Raw genomic sequence first — 27,412 nt, 5'->3', positions numbered from 1 at the left:
TCAGATTATCGCTAAAATGGCACTGCTTTAGTGTCAATTTACAAAATCTATGTGTTCCTTACTGATCCAGTCTTGTGTTTTGTTGTTAAACTAAGTTTCTCTGGAATCTTTTATATGTTTACTTATCATTGCAGTGCTGGGGATTAAGCCAGAGTCTGACATGACTTAGCTTTAAGTCACACAGGCCTTAACAACCATCTCCAGCATCTTTTACTATGTTTTTATTTTCATTTGGGGAGAGGCCCTGGGAAGCAGGGGGTTGGATCTCACCAGGTATGGACACGGGCTATTCCTGGTTCTGGGCTCTGAAGCCACTCTGAGCAGTGTTCAGGGGAACAAAATGGGACGTATTTCTGGATGCAAGGCAAGTGCCTTAGCCCCTGTTCTTGTGGCTCTCTTTTATTATTATTATTTTGTATTTTAGTTTGGGGGCACTCCTGGCTCTGTGCTCCGGGGCCACTCCTGGTGGTATCTGGAGGCCCACAGTGATGGTGACCAGACCTGGGCCTTCTCACGAAGAGGGGCTGAGCTCTCTCGTGCCCCCTACCTCCCAACACACACAGAAACATTTTGTCTACTGCAGTCTCACGGCTGCTGCTTCTCTTTCTTTTCTTATTTCATGGCATTGACTTTGGGAAGATTTCGGGTCAACTGTCTTGTAGAAAATACTCTGTAATGTTCTCTTTGTTTCACTATCTCTTGGATTCTTGGCAAATGGGAATCACATGTAGAGTCGCTAGATTATGTTCAGGTCACATGTTTGAGTAAAAACATCTTTACTCAAAGCTGTTGTGGGACTCTTAACATCACCTTATACTGGGATGGCCATATATCGACTTTTCCTATAATTCCTGATGCTGGATTTGATCACTTGCTTATTGATCGACTACTAGATTTCCCCAGTGCAAAGGTAAACATTTCCATTTGCAATTATCAAGTAATCTGGGAAATGATTCCATGTGAAAATTTGGCTTCCTGAAAATTGTTCTCTTAACGGCTATAACCATTAAGGAGTTGGTACTAGATACTGCCATATCTTGCTTGAACCAATGATTTCACTAGTAGTTATAAAATGTTTTTCAAATTCTTGAGTTCCCCTTTATCTCTATTAGCTACCCTCTTAAAAATAAAGAGTGAGTTTTTTCTTCTTTATCTTCTTTTTATTACTAGGAATTCCTTTATTTATGCAATATTTATTAACTTCTTACAGCCTCTCTTGTTTTGAGTTTTTTGGTTTGCTTTTGGGGGAAGGCACACCCAACTATGTTCAGGGATCACTCCTGGTGGTGCTCTGCTCACCACATACAGTGCAGGGGATTGAACCCAGGTCAGTTAGGTGCAAGGCAAGATCCTCCCACATTGCATAATTTCTCTGACCCCCAGTCCTTATTTTATTTCGATGCTTGAATTATCCCAGATGTTGCCATACATATCCCTTAGACAAGCTCCATAATACTTTGCACACTTCCTTGACCTCTGACACAATGAAATATCCCAGATGCACTATCTATTTCTGACCCAGGATGGGCCTTCCTTAGCGAAGACAAAAATGTAGAAATCTAACTCTGGATGTTAGACATGCTCAGCCTTTGAGGGCCTCTCAGCAGTTTTTAAAATTGGGAAATAGGTGCGGGATACAGTGTAGTGGTGGAATACTCGCCTTGCATGTGTGAAGCCCTCATCTGAATTCCCAGCCCTGCAAAAATAAAATAAAATTGATAAATAGGGCGAGAGAGAAAGAGAGAGAGAGACAGAGACAGAGACAGAGACAGAGACAGAGAGACAGAGAGAAGAGTGAGTATAAATGCTTGCCTTGCAAGTGGTGAGCCTGGGTTCAATCCCCAGCACTTTGTATGTTCCCCCAAGCACAGCCAAGAATGATCCTTGAGCACAGAGCCAGGAGTGTGGCCCAATAACAAAGAAGAGTATTGTGTTCCCGCTTGTGAAGGCAGAGGGTCAATAGATATAGACTATTGATATATACTATGTAATAGATATAGACTATTACACACAATAAGATGGCCATTGTAAAAATCTTTAACAAATATAGGGCCCAGGGGATAGTACAGGGGAGTAGGTGCTTGCCTTACGTTCAGCCAGGATGATCCCTGGCACTATACCTGGCCTCCTCGCCATCACCAGGTGTGACCCCTGAGCACAAAGCACAGAGCACTTCCATGTGTGACCTCCAAAGCAAAAACAAATGAATAAATATTAAAATAAGTGAAAGTCACTCAATGCCTCTATTGCAAACCACAACACCCAAATGGAGAGAGAGAAAAAAAGGGAATACCCTGCTACAGAGGCGGGGTGCGGTGGGAGGGGGTGGGAGGGATACCGGGATCATTGGTGGTGGAGAATGGGCACTGGTGGAGGGATGGGTACTCGCGCATTGTATGACTGAAACACAAGCATAACAGTATGTAAATCTGTAACTGTACCTCATGGTGATTCACTAATAAAAATTTTTTTAAATAAATAAATAAATAAAATAAGTGTAGGCAAAGATGTGGGGAGATCTTAGCCCTGTACGTTACTGCTGGGAATGTAGAAAAGGTACCACCACAACATCAGAGGTGTGGAGGGGTGGGTGGTGTAGCTACACATCCAAACCACAGAGTCCACAACACGGAAAGCATGAGACCCAAACTACAGAAAACAACCTTAAAAATGTGTCTGTCAAGGAGGGAGGCCTGGGGACCCAGGTGAAGGCATGTTGGTGGTGGGACTGTGCAGCAACACTGTCTGCCTGGAACCCAGCTGTGAATGACTCGGAAAATGCTATCTTTAATTCTTTTTTTTTTGGGGGGGGGAGAGCATCCCACTCGGTGATGCACAGGGATTACTCCTGGCTCTGCACTCAGGAATTACTCCTGGCGGTGCTCAGGGGACCATATAGAATGCTGAAAATTGAACCCGGGTCGGTCGTGTGCAACACAAACGCCCTACCTGCTGTGCTTTCGCTCCAGCCCAGTCTTTAAATTTTTTCTTAAATAAAAAATTTAAAATGGTGCCCATCATTATGAAAGACTGTATGGGGTTCCTCAAAAAATGAAACTTTCCATAAAATTCAGCAATTCCACTCATATTCCTGAAATTACTGAAATTGTAATCTGAAAAAAGATACCCGAACATTGTTTTCTTTTTTTTTTTAAATTAAGTCACATTGAAATTAATTGAAATCACATTGAAATTCTTCCTTGGGTTTCAGCACCAGGCCTTCACCAGTGTCCATGGTCCTCCACCAAGGCCCCCACCCCACTGCCTCCCACCCACCAGTGCTCATGCCTCTCATAGAAGCAGACCGGTCTGCTTGATGTGTAATCTGGTGGATTACTGTAATCTGGAAATCTGGTGGATTACTGTACTGATGCTGATGGGGTTTCATACAGAATATTTAACCCATTTTCAGCATCACCTCCTCCTCGTGGTTGAATGCTTTCCTACACTGTAGTCATTACCCCCTCCCTGCCCTCCTCCCAGGCCCCCCAGTTCTCTTGTTCTTCGTTCCCATGGACTTTGGGCATTTGCTGCTCCCCCATTGCCTTCCTTACACCAGCACGGAGAGACCATCCTGTGTCGGTCTCTCTCCCTCTGACTAACTTCACTCAGCAGTACCAAGCTGAGAGAAGCTCCATATTTGAACATTGTAGTGTTCACAACACTATTCACAAACGCCAAAAGGTAGCAGCAACTCAGATTTCTAAAAACATTTTCATTATTGAATCACCATGAGATACAGTTACAAGCTTTCATGGTTGAGTTCAATCATACAATGATCAAACCCCATCCCTCTACCAGTGCACATTCCCCACCACCAATGTCCCCAGTATACCCCTACTTTCCAACCCTCCTTCTGCCTCCATGGCAGACAATTTCCCCCATACTCTCTCTCTACTTTTGGATATTATGGTCTGCAATACAGATACTGAGAGATTGTCATGTTTGGTCTTTATCTACTTTCAGCACACATCTCCCATCCCGAATGATTCCTCCAACTATCATTGAACTAGTGATCCCTTCTTTATTCCAGCTGTACACCTCCAGCTCATGAGACAGGCTTTTAACTATGGAGCAATATTCCTGGCTCTTGTGTCTACTGGTTTTGGGTGCTCATCTCATATTATGTTATTTTATATTTCACAAATGAGTGCAGTCCTTCTATGTAGGTCCCTCTCTTTCTGACTCATTTCACTTAGTATAATACTCTCAATAACCATCCACTTATAAGCAAATTTCATGACTTCATCTTTCTTAACAGCTGCATAGTATTCCACTGTGTAGATATACCAAAGCTTCTTTAATTGGTCATCTGTTCTCGGGCACTTAGATTGTTTCCAGATTCTGGCTATTGTGGATAGTGCTGCGTTGAACATACAGGTGCATATGTCATTTCTACTGTGCTTTTTTGTACCCTCGGAGCAACCTAAATTTCTAATGACACACATACATTGAAATATTAGCTGGCCTTACAGTGGAAAATGGTTCTGACACTTGCTCTAGCTCAGATGAACCCAGGGGATACTATCCTAAGGAAGGTAAGAAACCAGTCACCCAAAGATAGTTCAGTAGAAGCCCGCTTACGTGAGCTACCTGGAGTCAACTCAGAGATACAGAGTTAGTGTGGCCAGAGCTACAATATAGTGAGGGCGGGAACTTGCCACGTATGGTAGCCAACCTGGGTTCAATCCCCAACATCACATATGGTCCCTCGAGAAACACCAGGAGTCATTCCTGAACACAGAGCCAGGAGAAAGTCATGATAATCACTGGGTGTGACAAAGGAAGGAAGGTAGGAAGAGAGATAGGGAAGGAGGGAGAGAGGGAAGCAGAAGGTTGATGAAGGTAGTCAGGGCCTTGTGAAGACAGGTCAGGGTGTGACTGTGTAGTGGATACAGAGATTTGGTTGAACAAAAAAGAAATGAGTTCTGGAGGTTGGCGGTTGGGGTGGTTGCACAACAGTATAAATGAATTTACTGTCACTGGACATACACCTAAGAGAGAGAGATTACAGGGGTCAAAGCACACAGTCTCGCAGGCAGCTGGTTAGATCATGGCCAAGCACGGCCAAGCGCAGTCCTGGAGGCTCTGAGCTGGGCGGGGGTGGCCAGGCAGCCCCTGGCACCACGGAGCCCAAGCAGACCCAGTCCTTGGCCTTGGTCTTGAACCATCACTCTGGTAGTGCAAGAGGGAGAGAGTAGTCCTGGGGAAGCCTCCAGAGCCATAAACGTTATGTATGTAATGTCTACTTTGTTACAATTTTAAATGCACAATCCAGGGGTTCGTAGTGTGTTTCTGGAGTCCCACGACCGTCATCCCCATCTGAGTGTTCCACAGAGAAACCCTTTAGCAATCGCTCCTGTCCCTGTTCCCCCAGCCCTGGCAATGCCTCATCTACTTCTCCGTCCCTGTACATTTGCCTGGCCTGGCCATTTCAGCGTCCGAGATGTCCTTCATAGAACCCGTAATCTGGAGTGTTAGCACAGCGGGTAGGGCGTTTGCCTTGCACGCGGTCAACCCTGGTTCGATTCCCAGCATCCCATATGGTCCCCTGAGCACCGCCAAGGGTAATTCCTGAGTGCAGAGCCAGGAGTAACCCCTGTGCATTGCCGGGTGTGACCCAAAAAGCAAAACAAAACAAAACAAAAAAGCCATAGAAGCCGTAAAGCATACAGCAGGTGACCTTCCTGTCTTTTAATTAGCTTACTAGTTCTCAAGCCTCAATCACTGGAGCAGGCATCAGTACTTACTTCCTTTTATGGCCAAATGAAATTTCTTTACAGAGTCACACCAGGTTGGTTTGTTTATTGGTTAGATGGTGACAACTGGATGCGTGGCCTTTTTGGGCCGGGAAGAATAACGCTGCGGTGGACATCAGTGCGCGGTTTTGTGGAGACGGACGTCTCTGTTCTCTCGGTTACACACCTCGGAGTGGAATCTCTGGGTGATGGAGTGACTCCACTTGGTGAGAACTTCCCGATTTTCCCCTAGCAGCTGCACCGTTTTGTATTGCTACCCCTCTAGGGGCTTTCAAGTGACTTGTGTTTTACTTTGTTTTACTTCGCTTTGCTTCCCTGGTCCAGGGGTGCGGGGGGTGGAGGGGCCCCGGGGCTGGGGGGCTGCGGCTGTGCGGTGCTGGGGCCTCTACCCCGGAGCTCCCCCATGCAAAGCGTGTCTCCAGCCCCTGAGCCCGCCTCCCCTTCCCCTCGAGTGACTCGCTCTCGCATGCTGTCCTGTTTTAAACTTTCACCAAAGGTTGCACAACTGCTCGAGAATTATTTTTAACTCTGTTTTGTTCGGCAAATTCCTAGGAAAACAAGCCGAGGACGCCACCAAGGTTAAAAATAAAACCAAAGCCCGATTTCCGCGGTGACATGTCAGAGGCGAGCCGAGCCGTGGGCGCGGCGCGGCACTTGCAAGGGGGGCGCACGCACTGGGGGGGCCCTCCACCCCCGGCCGGAGGGGGCCGCCGCGCCCCGCCGCGCGTCCGCAATGCAGAGCCCGGGGAACTACAGTTCCCGGCATGCCGCGCGGCCGGCCGGGCGCGGGAAGGCGGCGGGGGCGCGCGGGGCCGGGGCGGGGGCGTCGCGCCCACCCGCCAGCGTCCGGCCGACACGGACGGACGGGGAGGGGCGCGGCGGACCGCGGGGACGGGGTCTGGCGCACTCGCCCGGCGCGGCGGCGTGTCCGTTCGCGATATTTTTAGCTGTTCGGTAGAACCCCGAAAAGAGCGACTGTGGAAAATCCCCCGCCGGGATCCTATTGAGGAGCCCCCCGCCGCCCCCGCCCCGACTCAGGGAGGCTCCGCCCTCCCCTTCTCTCCGTTCTCCTAAAGAAAAGCGGTTCTGGGTTCCGAATCGCTCCCTGTAGACGGACTCGGAGCGATCTTTGTGGTTCAAGGGAAATAGACGTTATTCAAGATTACTCGGAGTGCGGGGCTGGGGAGGCGGGACACCGAGCCAAGCGCGGTACCTGGGTCCGTCCTCAGCATCCCTCGCGGTCCCCGAACCCGCCAGGAGGGATCCCTGAGCATTCCTGGGTGTGGCCCCCGCAAAAAAAAAATATTTGAGGCTGGGGGGCTGTTTCTCAGAAGTAGAGGATTGCTTTGCATGTGTGAGATTCAGGGTTCTACCCCTGGCACCGCAATATATATATAGATACGACAATACATATACTTTACATAAAACACATAATACATGCACATGTATATAATGTGTAGATATGTATATATGCTATATATGTATGTAATATGTGTGTATTATGTGTGTATATGATACATAAACACTTTGTATATATGCTATATATGTATGTAATATGTGTGTATATGATACATAAACACTTTGCTTTATTGGTTTCCGGAAATACAGCAATTCCCTGTAGCAAGAATTTGGCTTGTTATCAAATACTATAATGTAAAATAACACCCTCTAACAAGCGCCTCTGTGAATCTGATAGATGAAATTTGAGGTTTCACTGTTTCTTCCCCTGTGGATTAGTCACTTCTGCCCTTCCCCTTCCCTCTCTCCTGGGGTCTGGCCCCCTCCCCTAACGCCTGCCTCTCCTCATTCCCAGCTCCTCTCTCTCTCTCTCTCTCTCTCTCTCTCTCTCTCTCTCTCTCTCTCTCTCTCTCTCTCTCTCTCTCTCTCTCTCTCTCTCTCTCTCTGTCATCCTGGGGTTTGGCTGTTTGGGGCCCACCCCCGCTGAGCTCTGGGGCCCCACGTAAGCTCAGTGCTAGGGTGTGGGGGTGAGGGGGTGCCCTGCCCCTAACCCCTAGCCTCCCATGTGGACGCCCAGCCCCTGAGCTCTCTCTGGCCACCTTTTTCCTCCTTTTCTTCATCTTTTTTTTCCTCCCTCCCTCTATTTTCCCTTCCTTTCTAGAATTCACATGCTTCGCCTATAAAGTTGTCAGATAGTGTTTTCATATGTGTCCCTTAAATGCCGGTTCATTTAATTTCGTTTGTTATTATCTATCAGTATTCCACATGGCAAACGGAATGCTTACTTCATCCTGCCTGGCTCAAACAAAAAGTTTATTTACCATTCAGAAATCAGGCAACTATTACTTCTATTTTTATTTGTTATGACTCGATTTGAATTTAGGATTCAGTTTTATACACTAACAATGTACTTGAACACATGGGGGGTATCAATTAGAAGGGAAAATCTTAATTTCCCCAGAAATAATTTTTTTTATTTCTTTATTTTCCCCAGAAATAATTCTTTGTGCACCGTTGACATAAATCCTAGATTTGTGGGATTGGAGAGAGAGTCCAAGGTGCCGTGCCACTTGCTCTGCAGGCAGCTGACCACCAGCTGACCTCTGGTCCCAGAGGACCACCAGGATTCCTCCCTGAGCACAGAGCCAAGAGTAAGTTCTGAGCACAGCTGGGTGTGGCCCCAAAACAAAACAATCAAAAATAAAATCCTTGGGGCTGGAGTGATAGCACAGCGGGTAGGGCATTTGCTTTGCACATGGCCGACCCGGGTTCGATTCCCAGCATCTCATATGGTCCCCGAGCAGTGCTAGGAGTAATTCCTGAGTGCATGAGCCAGGAGTGTCCCCTGTGCATCACCGGGTATGACCCAAAAAGCAAAAAAAAAAAAAAAAATCCTTCTTACATGTACTTATATTTTTAGTTCCCAAATATATTAACAATTCAAATATGTTTGAGGAAATAGTTTGTATACTCCAGAAATGCATAATGTATAAACTGAAAGGGTCTTAACCCCAGAGATATTTGCTGCTGATATTTTTAATTTAGTTTTTTTTTGGTACTATGAATAATAAATGTGCATCAACTTTAACCATACATATTGGTGAATTTTGAAAAATATGTGTTCATAAAACCAATCAAGATACAAAAATTTCTTTATCCAGAAAATTTACTCTTGTCACTTTTTTTGTAAATCCCCATTTCCCACAAAGCAACAGCTATTTTGATTTCACTCTCTGTAGTTTTATTTAACTTGTCTTAGTTTTCACATAAATGGAACAGAAGAACAAACTCTTTCATGTTACCACATCTTTTCAGTCAGCAAAATTCTTTTGAGATTCATCCATAGTGTTTTCTACGTTAGCAGTTTGTTCTTATTTATTGCTCCCTTGTATGGGTAAATACCATTCATTCACTTCTTTTTTGGGGAGGCTATGTCAAATAAATCTACTGAGAACATTCTAGTAATAGTCACATCTAGTCAGAGAATTACTGGGTCAGTGTAACTTTAGAATCTTTATACCACTCTATATGTCTGTATGTTTAGGGGCACACTGATACCACCCCGTACCACCACAGTGTGACTATCCAACCACCACAGTCCATCAGATATCTTTATTTTTAATTTAATTTTATTTTTTAAAGTTGTTCACAATAATTTATTACATTCAATATTCCAACACCAATCCCAACACCATTACACCATCCCAACCCCATTATTTAGAATTTTCCCACCACCACCAAACCTGCCCCCAAAGCACGTAAATAAGTTATTTTGTATTGATTGTTATGAATAATCTGCTAAAGATAATCCAAAAAAAGTCTCCTTAGAGAAAAATGTGTGAAGAGTGTCCTATCTCATCCAGGAGTCATTAAGCCCTTGTATAAGAGATTATTAACATGTTGTTACAGGTTTTATATATATATACACACACACAGACACACACACACACACACACACACATATATATATATATATATATATAATAATAACAAAAGAGGTTGCCTTCTACATTACATCCCATCAAATGTGGTGTGCTACTATTGGTACAACAGTGGGGCAGAGTAAAAGATGCGGGCCTCCAGGAATTCCGAAATTTTAAATAGGATGATACAGCTGGAGTTAAATTTTTAACTGGATGGTGACTTTGGGGTGCAAAGGCATCTCCGTGGTGTGTTGCTCTCTTTCTCTTCCGAGATTTATTTGTGAGTCTCTGGATCATGGCCGTTAATGAGCTTATATGGCACCAGAGGCAGTTTGTGGGCGTGACTGGCAGGCTCGGGGAAGCACAGGGAGATGGGGAGAGGTCGCCCATCCTGACTCCGAGAGAGCCTGGAGATTTCGGTCACAAAAGCCACATACCTGGGTTTTTCAGCAGGTTCACTCCTGGATGAGGCTCACCCCAAGCCTGTGGAGATCAGCTGTGAGCATGGCGGCAGTTGGGTTCTGGAGGCCTTCAGCTGCTGGGGCTCTGTTGGGACAGGCAGAGGGACACCCCCCCCCCCGGGGTGCCCCAGAGGGGGAAGCGTGGCGTGGGGTGTGGAGGCATTTCTTCAGTGTATTGCTCTCTTTCTCTTCTATAACTTTATGAGAAACAGACCCAATTTTGCTGGTGGAGACAAACTCACCTGCCTGCATACGGCCAACCTGGGTTCAATCTCCAGCAGTCCATCTGGCTCCCTGAGCACCACTGGGAGTAATTCCTGAGCACAGAGCCAGGAGTATCCTCTCAGAATCTCCTAGTGCGGCCCTAAAAAACAAAAGAAGTAAAAAAAACATAATTTTTCAAAGTGGTTATGCCACTTAACCAATCCTGCATGCTCTGGCTTTTCCACATCCTCAGCACCACTTGGTCCTTGGGATTATAATTTTCATCACTTGGTTTTGGGATTATAACTTTAATGGCTTTACAAAATATTTTAGCACACTCACAAAAGTTCCAAGTATAGTACGAAGAGCAGTTTTTCCTTTTCCATTGTCAGAGAAAATCACCAAGCTAAAGCCCCTCTTTCCTCCATGACTAAGTATATTCTCTTACACAGCCATCAGAAGTAGGAAGCAAAGGGATCAGGGAGATAGTGCAGGGTGAAGGCTCTTGCCTTGCATGCAGCTGGCCCTCATTCCATCCCTGACATCCCATTTAGTTGCTGACCAGGGCTCACTTCTGAGCAGAGCCAGCAATAACCCCTGCACACTGCTGGGTTTGACCCTAAAACAACAGCAAAATAGGAAGCTAACATTGATGTGTTACAATAATTTAGTCTTTAGAGACTATTCAAATGTAGTGATCATCCAATAATATTCTCTTCAGCAGAAGGTCCAGTTTCCAAAAATATATGGGCCATTCTCAGCAACACTTGGCTCAACTGTGCGAACAAGGTGCTTTGGTGAGGTAGCAGGAGTATCAGATGGGGAGTATGTGGTGCCAAGGATCAAACTCTAGGCCTTGCAGAAGTGAGGTATGCATTCTAGCCCTGTAAACGCTCTTCCCAGCCCCCTCTTTGCCAAGTTTCTTTATTCCCCATTAGGTGAGCACTGTTTTCACATTTCCTTTTATGGAGTTTTGATGTTTCCAAGCCAATTTATATTGAAGTTCAGCCCCCAAATCAGGTTTATTTGATGTTTCTTAATGATTCCTCTTGGGTCACCTTTCTTTGGTACGGTTATCACAGAAGGCACGTGGCTTTAATTTGCCCCTTTACCGTCACTCTGATCATTTGATCCAGGGGTACCTACAAGGTTTTTGCTCTGTGAAGTCACTCTAGTCTCTTTGCAATGAATACTTCTGTGAGAACGTACTAATAGAACAGGTAACTAATTCTTGCTTTCCAACATTTTAATTTGTGCACTTATTAATTCTTGTTTGTTTTCTTCAGTGAAGTATAATGAATTCCTGCCCAGGCCCGGATTCAGTCCTTTCTCCGAAACAGTCTGTTTCTTTCCATGAAGAATGCTATTTGGAAACCAAGATCGAGACACTGAGCGTGTTCAGTATTATCTGCACGCTGCCCTCTGCTCTCAGGAGAGTCTGGAGATACATGAATGACTGTGCCCGCACGCCACTTCCCTCAAGGTTGGCGCTAGTTTTCTGCTTTTTGCATTTGTTGCTCCTTCCCCACACCTGTACTTACCGGCATGACACTGACTTACCTGGTCAGTTTGGTGGTTTCTGGTCTCCCTGTTTACTGTCACCCCGTCCCAGAATAGCAGCCTCCTCCCTGCGCTCACCCCACATCACTCCTCTGCCAGGACGCTCTCACTCAGGTCACTCAGCTTCCCAAGTCATGTGTGTCTCTGATTACTCACTGAGGCTCTGGCTCTGCACACAGGGTCACACACACATACACTCACACGCACACATGCAACATACATGCTCACACACACACACACGTCTGCGCACGCACATGTCAGCTCAGACTCCAAATGTCCCACTTGAGCTCTGGATTCTGCTTACTGCTGCTCCCTGGCCTTTCCTTCCTGGCCACCCTCCGGGTGAGCGCCAGCCTCTCCCCTGCTATTCCTAACATGACATCCCTTCCCTCTACTCCAATTCTGATCCACTCACTGTTCTGACCTATTATGGCTGCCCCCGTCCCAAAATCTTCACCCACCTTATTCTGATCCTCACAATAGGTTCTGGGTGGAATCATTTGAGAAGGGCTTGGGAGGGAAGGAAAGACGGAAGAGAGAAGGGGTGCGGAATAAGCATTAGTCCTTTCATATTTGTTCTGAAGAGTATTGCACGGTATGTTATTACGTGTATGATTTGCAAGTCTCTGAAGATCACTCATGCAAAAATTCTTACATGTGTTTATTTGCCATTTATGTATCTTTCTTGTGGGTGGGGGGTGGGGTTTACTTCTGTAGTGTGTGGGGGCCCATGCGGTGCTGGGGATCAAACCCAGGACTCCAGACCTTTGGGTCATCTCTGTGATCATTTTAGCCCTCCACCCCCAGTCCTCTGCCTGGGGCCTTATGCATGCAAGGCAACACTCCGCTGCTGACTTACACCCCCAGCCTTTCCTTTTAATCTTTATTTTTGTCAAGCAACTATTTGAGATTTTTGCCCTTTCATAAAGTTGTTTTCCTTTTCTTTAATGACTTGTAAGAGGTTCTTTAGGATCTTATTTCTTTCAAATTTGCATCTTGGGACTGTCGTCAACCACTCAGTGACATCTTTTCCCTTAGTGATATTGATAATCAGAAAATTTTAGGGGCTGGAGTGATAGCACAGCAGGTAGGGCGTTTGTCTTGCACGTGGCCGACTCGGGTTCAGTTCCCAGCATCCCATATGGTCCCCTGAGCACCACCAGGAGTAATTCCTGAGTGTAGAGCCAGGAGTAAAACCCTGTGCATTGCCGGGTGTGACCCCAGAAGCAAAAAGAAAGCAAAAAAAAAAAAAGTTAAACGTATGAGACTTAAATCTTTTGACTAGTTTTAGGCTGTTTTTATTGGGGAAGAGAGATTACAGTCGGTGATGCTCAGGGCTTACTCCTGGCTCTGCCTGCAGGGATCACTCCTGTGGGGTTTGGGGAACCTTTTTTGCGGCCACAGATGGTACTCTGCTCAGCCATGTGTAATGCGAGCACCCTGCCTGCTGTACTACCACTCTAACCCTAGTCATTTCTCTTTAATGTTCCATCTTAAATATTTGTTTTTCCCCAACTCCATGAAGATAGTATTTTGTGTTTCCTTTTTAATTTTGAGTATGCATCGACAAAGGCCAGGATCACTTCTTCCATGTAGATATCTAAATCTATATCTGTATTGTACCATTGAACCCAGGACCTCACACATGCACACACGGCTTTACCAGTAGTCACATTCCCAGCCCATGTGGACAGTCTTATTTTGGGTAGAAAGGGAATCTGGGCCACTCTTTGCAGTGCTCAAGTCTTATTCCTAGCTCAGCACTTAGGGGTCCCTGCTGGTGATGCTCAGGTGGTACCGAGGATTCAAACTGGGGTCCACTGCAGGCGGGAAGTGTCTTCCTCCTGTCTCCTCTCTCTTCAGCCTCTGAACACATTTTAGTGAAAAAAAATTTTTTTGTTTCTTCATGAATGAGCTTGTCTATTTCGTCTGTCATTATGTGTGGATTTGTGTCTGTATTTTCTGTTGTATTTTCCGTTTATCTGTTGCCTGCTAAGATACCAATATTCCCACTGTAGTTGATTTCTGTAGTATTCTAATCAGGGGGCATAAGTCTTCCATCTTTCAGTTGTTTCTTTGTGGCAGGGACTGAAATCAAGGCCTCATACATGCTAGTGCTATACTGTTGTTTTCTGTTATATTGTTTTGGTTTGAGTTTTTGGGCCACACCCAGCTGTACTCAGGACTGACTCTTGGCTCTGCACTCAGGAATTACTCCAGGCACTGCTCAGAGGACTCTATGGTGTATTAGGGATTGAATCTGGGTCAGCTGCATGCAAGGAAAGTGCCTTCCCTGCAGCACCGTCTCTCGGGCCCCACCCTGTGCTGTACAGTTGGGCCACATTTGTTCTCATTTTTCCAAGAGTGTTTTTGTGAAATTCTTTGGGTTTCCCCATGCATTTAAGAATCTGCTTGATGATTAGCTACAAAAATTGTTGCTTGGGATTTTGATTAGGCTTAGGTTGAAGCTAGAGGCCAAACCGGGATAAGTGAGCCTCTTACTAATATCAAGTTTTCCATTCCACGAATATTATTTTTTTTTCATTTTTTGCAAATGCCTCTTTTTTTTTTTGGAAGGGTGGGGTTGGGCCACACCTGGCGGTTCTCAGGGTTCACTCCTGGTTCCTCACTCAAGGATCATTCCTGGTGGGGCTCAGTGGACCATACGAGGTGCAGGTGATAGAACCAGGTCAGTTGCATGCAAGGCAAGTTGCATACATGCCCTGCCTGCTGTATTATCACTCCAGTCCCATCTTTGCTAAATTTTATGATAATGATTTATACTTTGTATTATATACATATATGTATCACTTGTATCACTTGTCATCCCATTGCTCATTGATTTGCTTGAGCGGGCACCAGTAACGTCTCCATTCGTCCCTGTCACATGCTAGTGTAGCCCAATGTAATCTGCTAGCTCCAGGAATACGAAGAGCATCAAACCGTTCATTCAGGGTCTTGATGAAGAAGTCTGACCATCTTGCAGGTGGGCGGCCAGGTGTTCTTTTGACGTCCTGTATTCCTGGATTACAGGAATCTGTGATGATTGGATTCCTGGATACATATATGTATACATAATATTCTATAAAAAGTATTCTTTTATATAACATCATATAAATATTATATAAAATGTATATATTGTGCACTGCACTGTAGCACTGTCATCCCGTTGTTCATCGATTTGCTCTAGCGGGCACCAGTAACGTCTCCATTGTGAGACTTATTGTTACTGTTTTTGGCATATCAAATACACCACAGGGAGCTTGCCCCGGTGAAGTCAGCCTGGTGCATGGTCTGGCGCCATCCCTACAGCGAGCTGCTGGGGTCTGAGATTCACGTGTCAGTCTCCTGCTTTGTATTTCTTTGAAGTTCTTGTTCTAACTTTTTGTTCTGAGAGTTTAGTTACTGATTCGTGGCATTCTTCCTTTCTAATATGTACACTTAGAATATACATTTAATTCTACGTGCTGGTTTAGCAGGATCTTACAAGTTTTCGTAGGTCGTATTTTCCTTATATTTGATCATTCTAATTAAAATTACTTTGACTTGTGGATTTTTAGAAATAACTTTTCCACTTATTTCTAAATACTTTGATATTTTCAAATTGTAGTTTAGGGAGCTAGAATAATATTAGAGCATGTAGGGCACTTGCCCTGCAGACGGCCAACCTGGATTCAATTCCCAGCACCCCATATGGTCCCCCGGACCCGTGCCAGGAGTGATCACTGACTCAGAGCCAGGAATAAGCCCTGAGCATAGCCGGGTATGACCCAAAAACCAAAATAAATAAATGAATAACATTATTATTTGGAGGGCTGCTGAGACAATGGCGGTTGAAGGTGGGCACTCTAGTGGGGGATGTGGTGCTGTTACCCTCTCATGGGTGCTGTTCTCAATTATTGGGCCTCAAATGAAAAAAATTATAGTTTTGTCAGTGTGTAGTAATATAATGCTATTGTGGTCAGAAATAATCACACTGGTTGGGTTTTTTTGTTTGTTTGCTTGTTTGGTTGGGGTTTGGGTGGTGGTTGGGCACCCCTGGCATTGCTCAAGGGCTCTCACCCTACACTTCAGGACCACTCCTGGCAGGCCTCGGAGACTATATGTAGTGCGGGGGATGGGATGAATCTGGGTCAGCTGTGTGCAAAGCAACTGCCTTCCCCGCTGTATCTCTCTGGCCCTAACACTGTTATTTTAAACCTTGAACATTGGTTGAAACTTGCTTTATGAACTGCGGTTGCATTTTACTTGCTAACAACGACAAGTGCATTTGAAAAGCATGTGTATTTGCACATTTTGGGTGTCAAATTTTATAAATGCCAATTAGGGAAAATTGGCTGTAGTGTTTCATAGATACTCTATTTTCAGAATGACCCATACGTTACTGGAAACACTTTGCTGAAATCACGTAAGGCTGTGGATGTTTCTGTTATTTTATAGGCAGTTGCCGCTTTACGAATTTTTTAGTTCATCGAACTTCTTTTTCTGTTCTTTGCTTTTTTGGGTCACACCAGCAGTGCTCAGGGCTTACTCTTGCCTCTGCACTCAAGAATCACTCCTGACAGTGCTTGGTATCCAACCTGGGTTGATGCATGCAAAGAAAGTGCTTTGCCTTCTCTACTGTCTCTCTGGCTCCAATTCCTAAATGTTCTTAGAGCAATAAACATTTGGGTTTTTTTCCTTTTTTTTTTTTCTTGGCCATACTCAGGGGGCTATGCACAGCTCCGTGCTTGGGTGGGGGGAGGTGTTCTTCCTGGGAGTGCTCAGGGATCACCTGATGCATGGGGTCTAACTTGGGTCTCTTGTAGGTGAAGCAGGAGTTCTAGCCCTGGAGTCATCTCCCTCACCTGAGCACATAGAAACTGAGCATTGCTGAGTTTACTGTGCTCTCAGCATGGAACTTCTTTCTTTATTTCAGATAACAGCTTCTTTTCTTGGTGGGAGAGGACAGCTACTATGCTCAGGGCTGACTCCTGCCTCTGTGCTCAGGGATGACCCCAGGCCCATGTCAGGGGTCATATGTGGCGGAAAGGATTGAACCCAGCTTGGTTGCATGCCTTGCACCTGGTACAATCTCTTTACCTCCGATTTCAGGTAACAGCTTCTTGCCTTAATATTACTCACTCCCTGAGTGCAGAGCCATGAGTAACTCCTGAGCATTGCCATGTATGGCCCTACCCTCTCCCCCCTGCCCCATAATATTACTCGCTCTAAATCAAAACAACAAGGAGACATCATCTCACACCACAGAGACTGGCACATATCAAAAAGAACAAGAACAGGGGCTGGAGCGATAGCACAGCGGGTAGGGCGTTTGCCTTGCACGTGACCGACCCGGGTTCGATTCCCAGCATCTCATATGGTCTCCTGAGCACCGCCAGGAGTAATTCCTGAGTGCATAGCCAGGAGTAGCCCCTGTGCATCACCAGGTGTGACCCCAAAAAAGTAAAAAAATAAAAAAAGAAAAGAAACAAAAAGAACAAGACCAGGGCTGGCACGAATGTGGGGAGAAAGGGACTCTCTTTCATTGTTGGTGGGAATGCCGACTGGTCCAGCCTTTTTGGAAAATAATATGGGCATTCTTTAAAACACTAGAAATTGAGCTTCCATATGACCCTGTAATATCACTTCTGGGAATATATCCCAAGGGTGCAAAAAAACACAGTAGAAATGACACATGCACCTATATGTTCATTACAGCACGTTCACAATAGCCAGAATCTGGAAACAACCCAAGTGCCTGAGGACAGACAACTGGTTAAAGAAACTTTGGTACATCTACACAATAGAATAGTATGCAGCTGTTAGGAAAGATGAAGTCATGAAATTTGCTTATAAGTGGATGGTCATGGAGAGTATCATGCTAAGTGAAATGAATCAGAAAGAGAGGGACAGACATAGGAGGACTGCACTCATTTTTGATTTTTTTTGAAGGAGGACTGCACTCATTTGTGGAATATAAAATAACATAATATGAGACTGACACCCAAGAACAGTAGACATAAGGGCCAGGAATATTGCTCCACAGTTGGAAGCCTGCCTCATGAGCTGGAGGAGAAGGCAGCTGGAATAGAGAAGGGATCACTAAGTCAGTGATGGTTGGAGGGATCATTCAGGATGGAAGATGTGTGCTGAAAGTAGATAAAGGACAAAATGTGATAGTCTCTCAGGATATTGCAAACCATAATGCCCCAAAGTAGAGAGAGAGTATGGGGGAAATTGTCTGCCACAAAGGTAGGGTGAGGACTGGGAAGGGAAGGGTATACTGGGGACATTGGTGGTGGAAAATGTGCACTGGTGGAGGGATGGGTGTTCAACTATTGTGTAACTGAAACTCAAACATGAAAGCTTGTAACTATCTCATTGTGGCTCAATAAAAAATATTACTTGCTCTAGTATTATTTTAGTTATATATTCCTTCTTTGACTAGTTGTTCAATTGACATATTTGATCCTCCTTTCATACTAAAATTTGTATTTTCATATTTTGATATGCTCTAAGAAGGAACATATTACTTGATATTTTAAAGGAATCTTCTAAACAATTTAAGTTTTGAATCAGTAATTTTATTTCTTTATATTTACTCTGAGACACATCATCATAGAGGGAAATAAATATATATGCCTCTCAGAGAGTCCGGCAAGCTACCAAGATTATCCTGCCTGCACGGCAGAGCCCGGCAAGCTCCCCGTGGCATATGCCAAAAACATATGCCATATTTTTGATATGCCAAAAACAGTAACAATAACAGGTATCATTTCCCTGACCCTGAAAGAGCCTCCAATCATTGGGAAAGATGAGTAAGGAGAGGCTACTAAAATCTCAGGGCTGGGACGAATGGAGGCATTACTGGCACTCGCTTGAGTAAACTGATGAACAACGGGATGACAGTGATACAGTGATACATTTACTCTAACTACAGAATAATTAAATTGAGGTTGCTTATTTGCTTTTTGGTTTCCATTTCTTCCAGTATGTTCCTTTCTTCTTCTAGGCCTTATTTTTTGTCAAGTATTTTTTGTTGTGATTTTTATTATTCACAAGAATGATTTAGTGACCTCTCAGCCATTTCTCCAATCATGCACATACTGTTTCTCTCCTCTTTTACTAAGACTCCAACTAATATATGTTAGACCTTTTCCTGCATCCCACATCTATCTCAGATTTTATTTTTCCAACCCATTCAGCTTAAATACTGTTATAACTAGCTCTGAGTCTAGATTAGACTCAAAGAATTCTTGTGTTTTTTTTTTTTTTTTTTGCTTTTTGGGTCACACCCAGCGATGCTCAGGGGTTACTCCTGGCTTTGCACTCAGGAATTACTCCTGGCAGTGCTTGGGGGACCATATGGGATGCCGAGGATCGAACCCGGGTCGGCCGCGTGCAAGGCAAACGCCCTACCCGCTGTCCTATCGTCCCGGCCCCCTAGACTCAAAGAATTCTTAATTTGAGATATTTGACTTACTTTTCTAGATTATCCATTTAGTTCCTACTCATCGATTCAAATTCTCCGCTAAGTTACTCTATTTTTCATCCATTTTAGCACTTTATATTATTCTATCTTTTCATCCATTTTAACATCTACCCTTTCTTCAATTTTACCATACCAAGATTTAGTTGTTTTGAAATTTTGGCTTACAAACTCAACTCTTGGATTTATCTATTAATTTTTAAGTCTGTGCTGAAATGGAATGGCTATAATATCTAGATCATCTTTGGGTCTGTTTCTTTTACTATTTTATCTCATGGTGGTTTTATTCCCTTTCTTCCTTTGCATCTCCCATGGGTTTTGTTTTTAGTTTCTTCCAGTTACTATAGTAGTTAATTCAGTGCAGTGCAGAGGCTATCTGCTGAATTGTATTACATACCAGATTATTAGATTATATTAGATCAGATAGATACAGTTGATTAATGCAGTTTTGGAAGATTCATTCTCCTCCACTAAGGGGCCTTAGCGCTTTCCAAGCCCAGATGTTAGCAGGCCTGAACTCTGATCACTGTTTCATCTGCCCAGAAATGCTCCCAGACAGCTTTCAGAGAGCTTTATATCTCTCTGCGGGTTGAATGTGAGGCTGATCTCATGTGCCTCCCTTTTCTGAAGGATAATAATCATGCCTTGGTTGCTCTTCAGTGCCTGCAATTATTGTTTCTCAAACAACTTGTCTTGCTTTTATTGTTGTTTACAACAAGGGCGTTAGTACAATGTCAAGTACTCAGTTATAATGAGAGCCGGAAGTCAAGTGACTCTTTTTTTTTTTAAAGGAATGAATTTAAGGAATTGTTATGTTTTTCTCATCTACAGCCATAGTGCAAGGCCAAACGTGAAGAGCCTCTTACCAACGCTCCCACTCAGTCACGAACCCCACAGTCAAAGTCCTCTATCTTTACACTGTCTTCATTTCCCTGCCCGTCCGCAAATGTTAATGGCTTAATAAAATATACTCATCCTCATCTTTAATAAATTCTCTATTCATATAATGAGAGTACAGCTGAAACATTTACTTATTAACTTTCACAGATTATTGATTTGGGAAATCATTACCAAAAATTGTTAAAATCTCAAGTTAAACATGTAACAAACGCTAAAATTACCTTTAGTTAATTAGAGTGAAATCCGGCAACTTTTCAATTATAACATGAACATTTTCAGTTTTGGAATATAATTAAACAGTAGTTTTTAATTCTACAACATGATGGCATGCCACACATCCATGCATACATAGATGGACATAGTCTTTACTCTGTGTGCTATGCTCCAGTTCCGTCCATGTACACGCAGTTTCTTTACCGACTCATCTGCTCCTACACCGAGTGTTCTCTGCCTTGATGAACATAATCTGTGCTCTGTACCTCTGAGGGATGCTATTGCCATTTCATTTTTCTATTTGGAGGTACACTCAAAGGGGCTCAGGGTCACTGCTACCAGTGTTTGGGGGACCATGAAATATTGGAACTAGAATTTGTGGCTCTCACGGCTCCTCAAGTCGTCTCTCCAACCCCGAGAAACCCTTTGGGGGGGGGTCTTCCCAGCGATACTGGGGAGGGGCCACAGGGCTGTGCCACCAGTGCTCAGAAGACCACATGCTGTCCGTGATCCAACTGGGGCCTTTGCTCCAGCCCTTTGAGTGACCTCCCTTTTTTTTTTTGGCTTTTATAAGAAACTCCTATCCTGGTAACAGTTAAATCTTGCTTTCAGTAGTCGTCATAAAAGTTGGGTTCAGGGGCCGGAGTGATAGCACAGTGGGTAGGGCATTTGCCTTGCATGCGGCCGACCCGGGTTTGATCCCCGGCATCCCATATGGTCCCCCAAGCAATGCCAGGAGTAATTCCTGAGTGCAAAGCCAGGAGTAACCCCTGAGCATTGCTGGGTGTGACCCAAAAAGCAAAAAAAAAAAAAAAGTTGGGTTCAGGGAAGCAGTCACCACATCCTGGTAAGTGAGAGGACCAAGTTCAATCCCTGAACTCGGGGTGGAGAGTGATGTCTATAAAAAAACAGGACAAACAAGACTAGGACGAAGCCAAATTCCTTTAACAGCAGAATCTTTGCAAGGACGTAGTTTGCTTTCTCGAGCTACAAACAATCTAAGCTAAGTGACCTGGAATGATGGGTGTGGGTGTGGGGTGCAAGAGGAAAGAAGACAATATCTCAAGACTAATATATTTTCTATAAGCAGAGCCATTATGACCTTCCTTTTTGTTCCCAGGAATACAGGCTACTTTGATGTGTTTGTGGTTTTTGCATTTATTTCCCCATCAGCATTTTTGTTTCAAAATTAGTTTTAAAGTGACTGCATCCTTTTGCAAACCCTTACTTAGCTGTGAGCACTCCCTTCTGGCAATATGATTTTTACGATTCTTATACCCTTCAGTTTGGTCCTGCATGCGAGCCTGAGCACCTATTAGCAGTAATATATCACCACTCAATATCTTTTTTTTTTTTTTAGTGAATCACCGTGAGGTAGTTACAGGCTTACAAACTTTCATGCTTGTGTTTCAGTCGTACAATGATGGAGTACCCATCCCTCTACCAGTGCCCATTTTCCACCACCAATGGTCCCAGCATCCCTCCCACCACTCCCACCCTGTCCTCTTCACCCCGCCCCGCCTCTGTGGTGGGGCATTCCCTTTGGTTCCCTCTCTCCTTTCGGGTGTTGTGGTTTGCAATAGAGGTATTGAGTGGCCTTCATGTTTGGTCTATAGTCTACTTTTGGTAAGCATCTTTCAACCCGAATGGTTCCTCCCAACATCCTTTACTTGGTGTTCCCTTCTCTATCTCAGCTGCCTTTTCCTCCAGCATGTGAGGCCGGTTTCCAAGCCGTGGAGCAGACCTCCTGGTCCTTATCGCTACTACTCTTGGGTGTTAGTCTCCCATTCTGTTACTTTCTATTCCACAGATGACCACTCAATATCTTGAAACATCTGTGTTTATTCACGAAATATAATGTATAAATGATCCACTGTTAGTGTCTCCTTTAGCCCTAAAATCCTTGTCTTTATATCATATATCCAGGGCAGAAGAGATAGTGCAGTGGGTAGGGCACTTGACTTGCATGCAGCTAACCAAGGCTCCATCCTGGCACCATATAGGGTCTTCCTGAGTGTAGAGCCAGGAGTAAGCCCTGAGGACCACTGGGTGTAACCCCCAAACCCAAATTAATTAATAAAATCATATATGCCAGGTTTGAGAGCTAGTATAGGAGCTAAGTCTCTCGCATTGCACATGGCTAACCCAGATTTGATCTCCAGCACCACATATGGTCCCCTGAGCCCCGCCAGGAGAGGTCCCTTTGCACAAAGGCAGGGGTAAGTTGAATATGGCCCAAAAACCAAAAAAAATCAAAACTGAAGTCAGTCATATATCTCTGCTTGGGATCCTTCTTACAATTATTAACACTTGTTGCAACATTGCCACTTTTATTGAAATTATATTCATTTTTTCTAATCTAGGATTCAGAAAGGAAAGGAACATTTGAGAGGAAATTAAGGATTTCAGGTATGAACTCTTCTTTTTTTTTTTTCTTTTTGGGTCACACCCAGCGATGCTCAGGGGTTACTCCTGGCTTTGCACTCAGGAATTACTCCTGGTGGTGCTTGGGGGACCATATGGGATGCCGGGCATCGAACCCGGGTTGGCTGCGTGCAAGGCAAACACCCTACCCACTGTGCTATCGCTCTGGCCCCTCAGGTATTAACTCTTTTAGGTTGATCCTAAATAAGTGATGTAGTCTTGTCTTAGTTCCTTGAATTGCTATTAAAAATATCATAGGTTAAGTGGTTTCTATACAAATTGATACATATGCAAATACCTTAAATACAAATATGAAAAGCTATTTTTTGTAGTTTTATTTTGAACCACATCTGGCAGTGCTTAAGGCTTACTCCAGGGTCTGTTCTAGGAATCATTCCTGGTGGGGCTTGGCTGACTGTATGTGGTTCTGGGGATAAAACCTGGGTCAGCCACATGCAAGGCAAGAGCCTTACCCACTGTATTATTGTCCTGGCTTCTAAAGAGATTTCTGTATACCCCTACCTTGTCCCTCTTCCTCCACTCTCTTCAGATAACCTTCGTTCTAGTAATGTCCACTGATTTGTTTTTTTGTTTTCCCTGTTATTTTAAATTTAAACATTTAAAGGATATTATTCTGCAGTGCTGGGGATCCAATCTAAGGTGTCACGCATGCAAAGAAAGTACTGTATCACTGAGCTGTACACAGGTCCCATTCATTATTTATTTTTACCCTTTTATTAGATACATAGATGAAAGCACCTAGTACTTGTCTTTTTCTTTCTGACTTCTTTCATTTTGCATAGTTCCCTTTAGGGCCTTTCATTTTGTTGTGATGACAAAACTTTTTATTACTGAGTCATATTCCATGGTCTAAATGGTCCACATCTTCTTTATCCCACCATCTTTCAATGGAAACGTCAGCTGCGTCCATATTTAGTCATTGCGAATCACATAGCAATAAACAGTGGGTAGAGGTGACTTTCTGCACCCTACTCTTTATGGTCTATGGTTTACACCTGGATCTGTACTGAGGGAGTGCAGACAGGGTTTGGGGGAGACCATCTGGGGTGCCGGGGATCAAACCCAGGTCAGCTGCCTGTAAGGCAATTGCCCTACCTGCTGTACTATCACTCCAGCCCCAACCATTTCCATTGTTATTGGTTTATACAAATAGTATCATTTATTTCTCATAGTCTGGATGCTTCCAGTGTGAGATGCAGCGCCAGAAAAACAGGTGGATATCGTATAATCTCCCAAAAGGGTCTCTCTTCCCTTCCATCCTGGCTGCTGCTGCCTCCTACTTTTCTAAAACTACTTTATTTCACTAAAATAATGAATTTTCCAGGATGCAATATTGATAACCAATTTAGAGTCATATAGTAAAAGTTATATATAACTGCCATTACAAAGTATAGATAATATGAGAGGATAAATATTCAATACTACTTGCAAGGGATAAATATATTAAAAATTCTTGGTCCATTCTCTACCTTTGGTAAATCTTAATAGATTTGAGTACCCTTTTGCTCATAGAGAAACCCCAGGTGGATTAAAATAAATTAATTGACTCTAAGTTAATTGAACTTGTCTTTCCAACATATATTACCTTTAGTCCCAGTCCATTATTTGCTTTCAGACAGCTATTTTTTCTTTATAACCATATTGAGATATTAAAAATAAGAACTTGTAGCTCGTTTTCTTCCTGTGACTGGTAAGTAAACTTTCTGCTCGTTATCCTAAAATTACCTTCAATAAATACATTTTGTAAGAAAAAAATTCATAGAATTTCTAGTATTTCTCAAACGAGGGCAGCAGTAACATTTTTTTTCCAAAATAAATTGTGGTGATGACCAAAGAGGTGGCTCTAAGGGCTGGAGCACATGCCGCATATGCGGAAAGCCTGTGATCCTTGGTACCGCATGGTCCCCCCAAGACGGAGCTGGGAGTAGCCCCTGAGCACTGTGTCCCCAAGACAAAACAAAGCAAATCACAGTAGGATCAGGATGTGTCTCAGTAGAGGCCATTCCTTACATACATGAGGTCCTGGATCCAGTTCTTAGCATCCTCATCCTCATCTGTCTCTCTCTCCCTCAACTCTCTCTCTCTCTCTCTCTCTCTCTCTCTCACACACACACACACACACACACACACCACTACTTTCCTCTAATAGTGTTTTTCCCTGACTAACCCATTGCTAAGTAATTGTTCAATACATAATTTGTTTTTATTTGGGGGGAGGGCAGTGGGTCATACCTGGTGATGCTGAGGACCATGTGTGGAATGAGGGAACTGCATGCAAGGCAAGTGCCTTCATCTTTGTCTTATCTATGGGCCCCACAATATATATTTAAAATCCAACACTTTATCGAGCAAAAGACAACAATAGTTAACCTTTTAGATCCCGGGTCTTAACATTCCTTTGCTATTCAAATCAAAATGCATTGTCTTCACATTTGTTACCATGGATTTCAAAAGAATAATCTGCACTTCTAAAAGCTATTTATATAGGAAGACAAAAGAGAACATAATGAAGCTGGAGTATTTCCATAAGATTGTCTTTCGGTGTCCAGGCAGCAGAGCCACGATACAGGTGAGAAAGTAACTATGGCCAGGTTCCAGTATATGTGATTCAAAGCTGAGGAACAAAAACTTGAACTGTGCTTTCATTGATTTGCTTCATAAAAGGAAGCTAACGAGAGGGTCTTCATCTTCGGAGACCAAAAAGGGCAATGGACTAAAATGGAAGCAGCCACTATGTGCGTGATTTCTAGAACAATACTTTCCAAACTGTATCTAAAAGCTGAAGACATCTATTAATAGCTCTTCTGTTTTAATCAGGTTGTTCACTGTGTTCACGGTTTGGAGTGATTCTCAGTGGAAAATACTCTGGAAAGGAGGAACTTCTTCCTCCTTTGGTGTTTACACCTTTTAACTATATCCATATAAACACTATATATAATGCATGTGATACATATTTAAACATATATTATATACACACATATATATAAATATAAAACTATGTTTCCAGCATGATCAGATCTGCTTCCAGAGGTGATGATTACCTCTTTGTCACTAAACTCCCTTTGTGGACTCACTCAGCAGTGAGGAGCTCATCCTTCTCCAATCTCTTATCAAAATCTGACCCAGGTTCCTTGACATGGGGCTGCTTTTCTTACTGTATCTTCTGATATGTAGAACCATTCAGTGCTTTTACTATTGTAAGATGCAATTTTTGAAATGTAATGTGAGAAATAATGGTATGAAGTAAGAAATATATAATTTTTGTTTGATCAAGTAGCAGGGGAAAATAGCTCAGACTCCGATGAACTCTATCCTTGCTTCTGTTTTGTTCTTGGCCATGCTCAGCTGTGCTCAAGGGACCAGCCTAGCTCTGTGCTCAGGGCCAGGAGGTGCCAGGGATCAAGGACAGAGCCTGGGCATCCTCACGCCTGATGTGCTATCTTTCTACCACCCTCGTTTCTTTTTAATAAGAAAAAAATAATTTCTTTCAGAAGAAAATTTTCTTAGAAGTAAACTACAAAAAAATTAATTTGCTAAGAGTTCTTTTTTTCAAAATGTGTTGGAAAGATGAAAAGTTAAGTATTCAGCTGGCTTTTTTTTGGGGGGGGACATTTCAACTTTTGTAATGATGGCATCTGGGGAACCCCCTTTCAATTTTGTTTTGGGGCCACACCCGGTGATGCTCAGGGATTACTCCTGCAGGGCTGGGGGGATGCTGAAGATGGAACCCTGGTCGGCCATGTGCAAGGCAAGTGTACTATTGCTTTCAATTTTCTAACACCAAAAGCTGCTATCAAAGCATAGAAGGGTAAGCTGCCTCTAAAAACGAGCAGCTACATTGAGTATTTGACTTAGCATGAAGGCAGAAGTTTCAATCCTAATTTTAACTGCACCTTTCAATGGGAGTTTGGGCTGACATTCTCTTCGGTCTGAGTAAGTCAACTCTTAGCTTCTGTTTTGCAGGGAGGATGGGAAACATCTCTGCATCTGATTGGTTGGTTTTCAAGGGCTTACTCTTCTGGAAACGCACTGTTCCAGGTCACATTGCAGGCAATGTGTCTCAGTTGTGGCTAAGAATTTAAATGGAAGAGATGCACTTACTATTAAACCAAACAAACAAATTTCAGGACTCTGGTTCCATACATTGAAAAACACCATACTGTCTTAATGTGTGATCAAGAGCTTTGTTTTGAAACCAACTTCAGTATAACTAGAGGATAGCCTAACTGGCAAAGTGAGGTAAATCGTGTGTGGTCTCTTGATTTTCTAATGAAGCCAGTGCAATTTAAAAGAATAAATTACAACTACAAACTGATTTCACCAAACCAAGACCCATCAGTAAAATCAGGCCAAACATTATCCTAATCGTATGCAAGTGAAACAAAATGTCTTTCACTTTTTATCCCGTATGTCTCGGCTACACAAATAAACACTTGACAAATTCCACTTCTTTTATATGAAAGGACTTACTGGGAAAAACGCTTAGTGGCAAGAGCCGAGGCTGGGTAGTTCCTCAGC

General features: G+C 43.6%; 1 protein-coding gene across 3 annotated transcripts in view; it reads right to left on the bottom strand.

Moving 5' to 3' along the window:
• The window catches only part of SPESP1 (sperm equatorial segment protein 1), a 113,971-nt gene that overhangs the window by 82,635 nt on the left and 3,924 nt on the right, over positions 1-27,412 (bottom strand). The window contains exons 2-3 of one of the 3 annotated variants that reach the window (XR_008628455.1): positions 10,344-10,465; positions 9,261-10,186 (exon numbers count right to left, since the gene is read on the bottom strand). Coding sequence is in view for 1 of the 3 variants with exons in the window: in XM_055125360.1 (XP_054981335.1) it covers positions 10,344-10,353 (10 nt within the window). In the remaining 2 variants the exon portion in view is untranslated. Of the gene's footprint in view, positions 1-9,260; positions 10,187-10,343; positions 10,466-27,412 lie in introns of those variants that run through there. The other 2 variants (XR_008628456.1, XM_055125360.1) reach the window with 2 other exon arrangements.

The sequence above is a fragment of the Sorex araneus genome, chromosome 2 (genome assembly GCF_027595985.1).
Source record: "Sorex araneus isolate mSorAra2 chromosome 2, mSorAra2.pri, whole genome shotgun sequence".
Taxonomy (NCBI): domain Eukaryota; kingdom Metazoa; phylum Chordata; class Mammalia; order Eulipotyphla; family Soricidae; genus Sorex; species Sorex araneus.
Note: the sequence above shows the minus strand (reverse complement) of the source record. Positions and strands in the feature narration are given on the sequence as shown.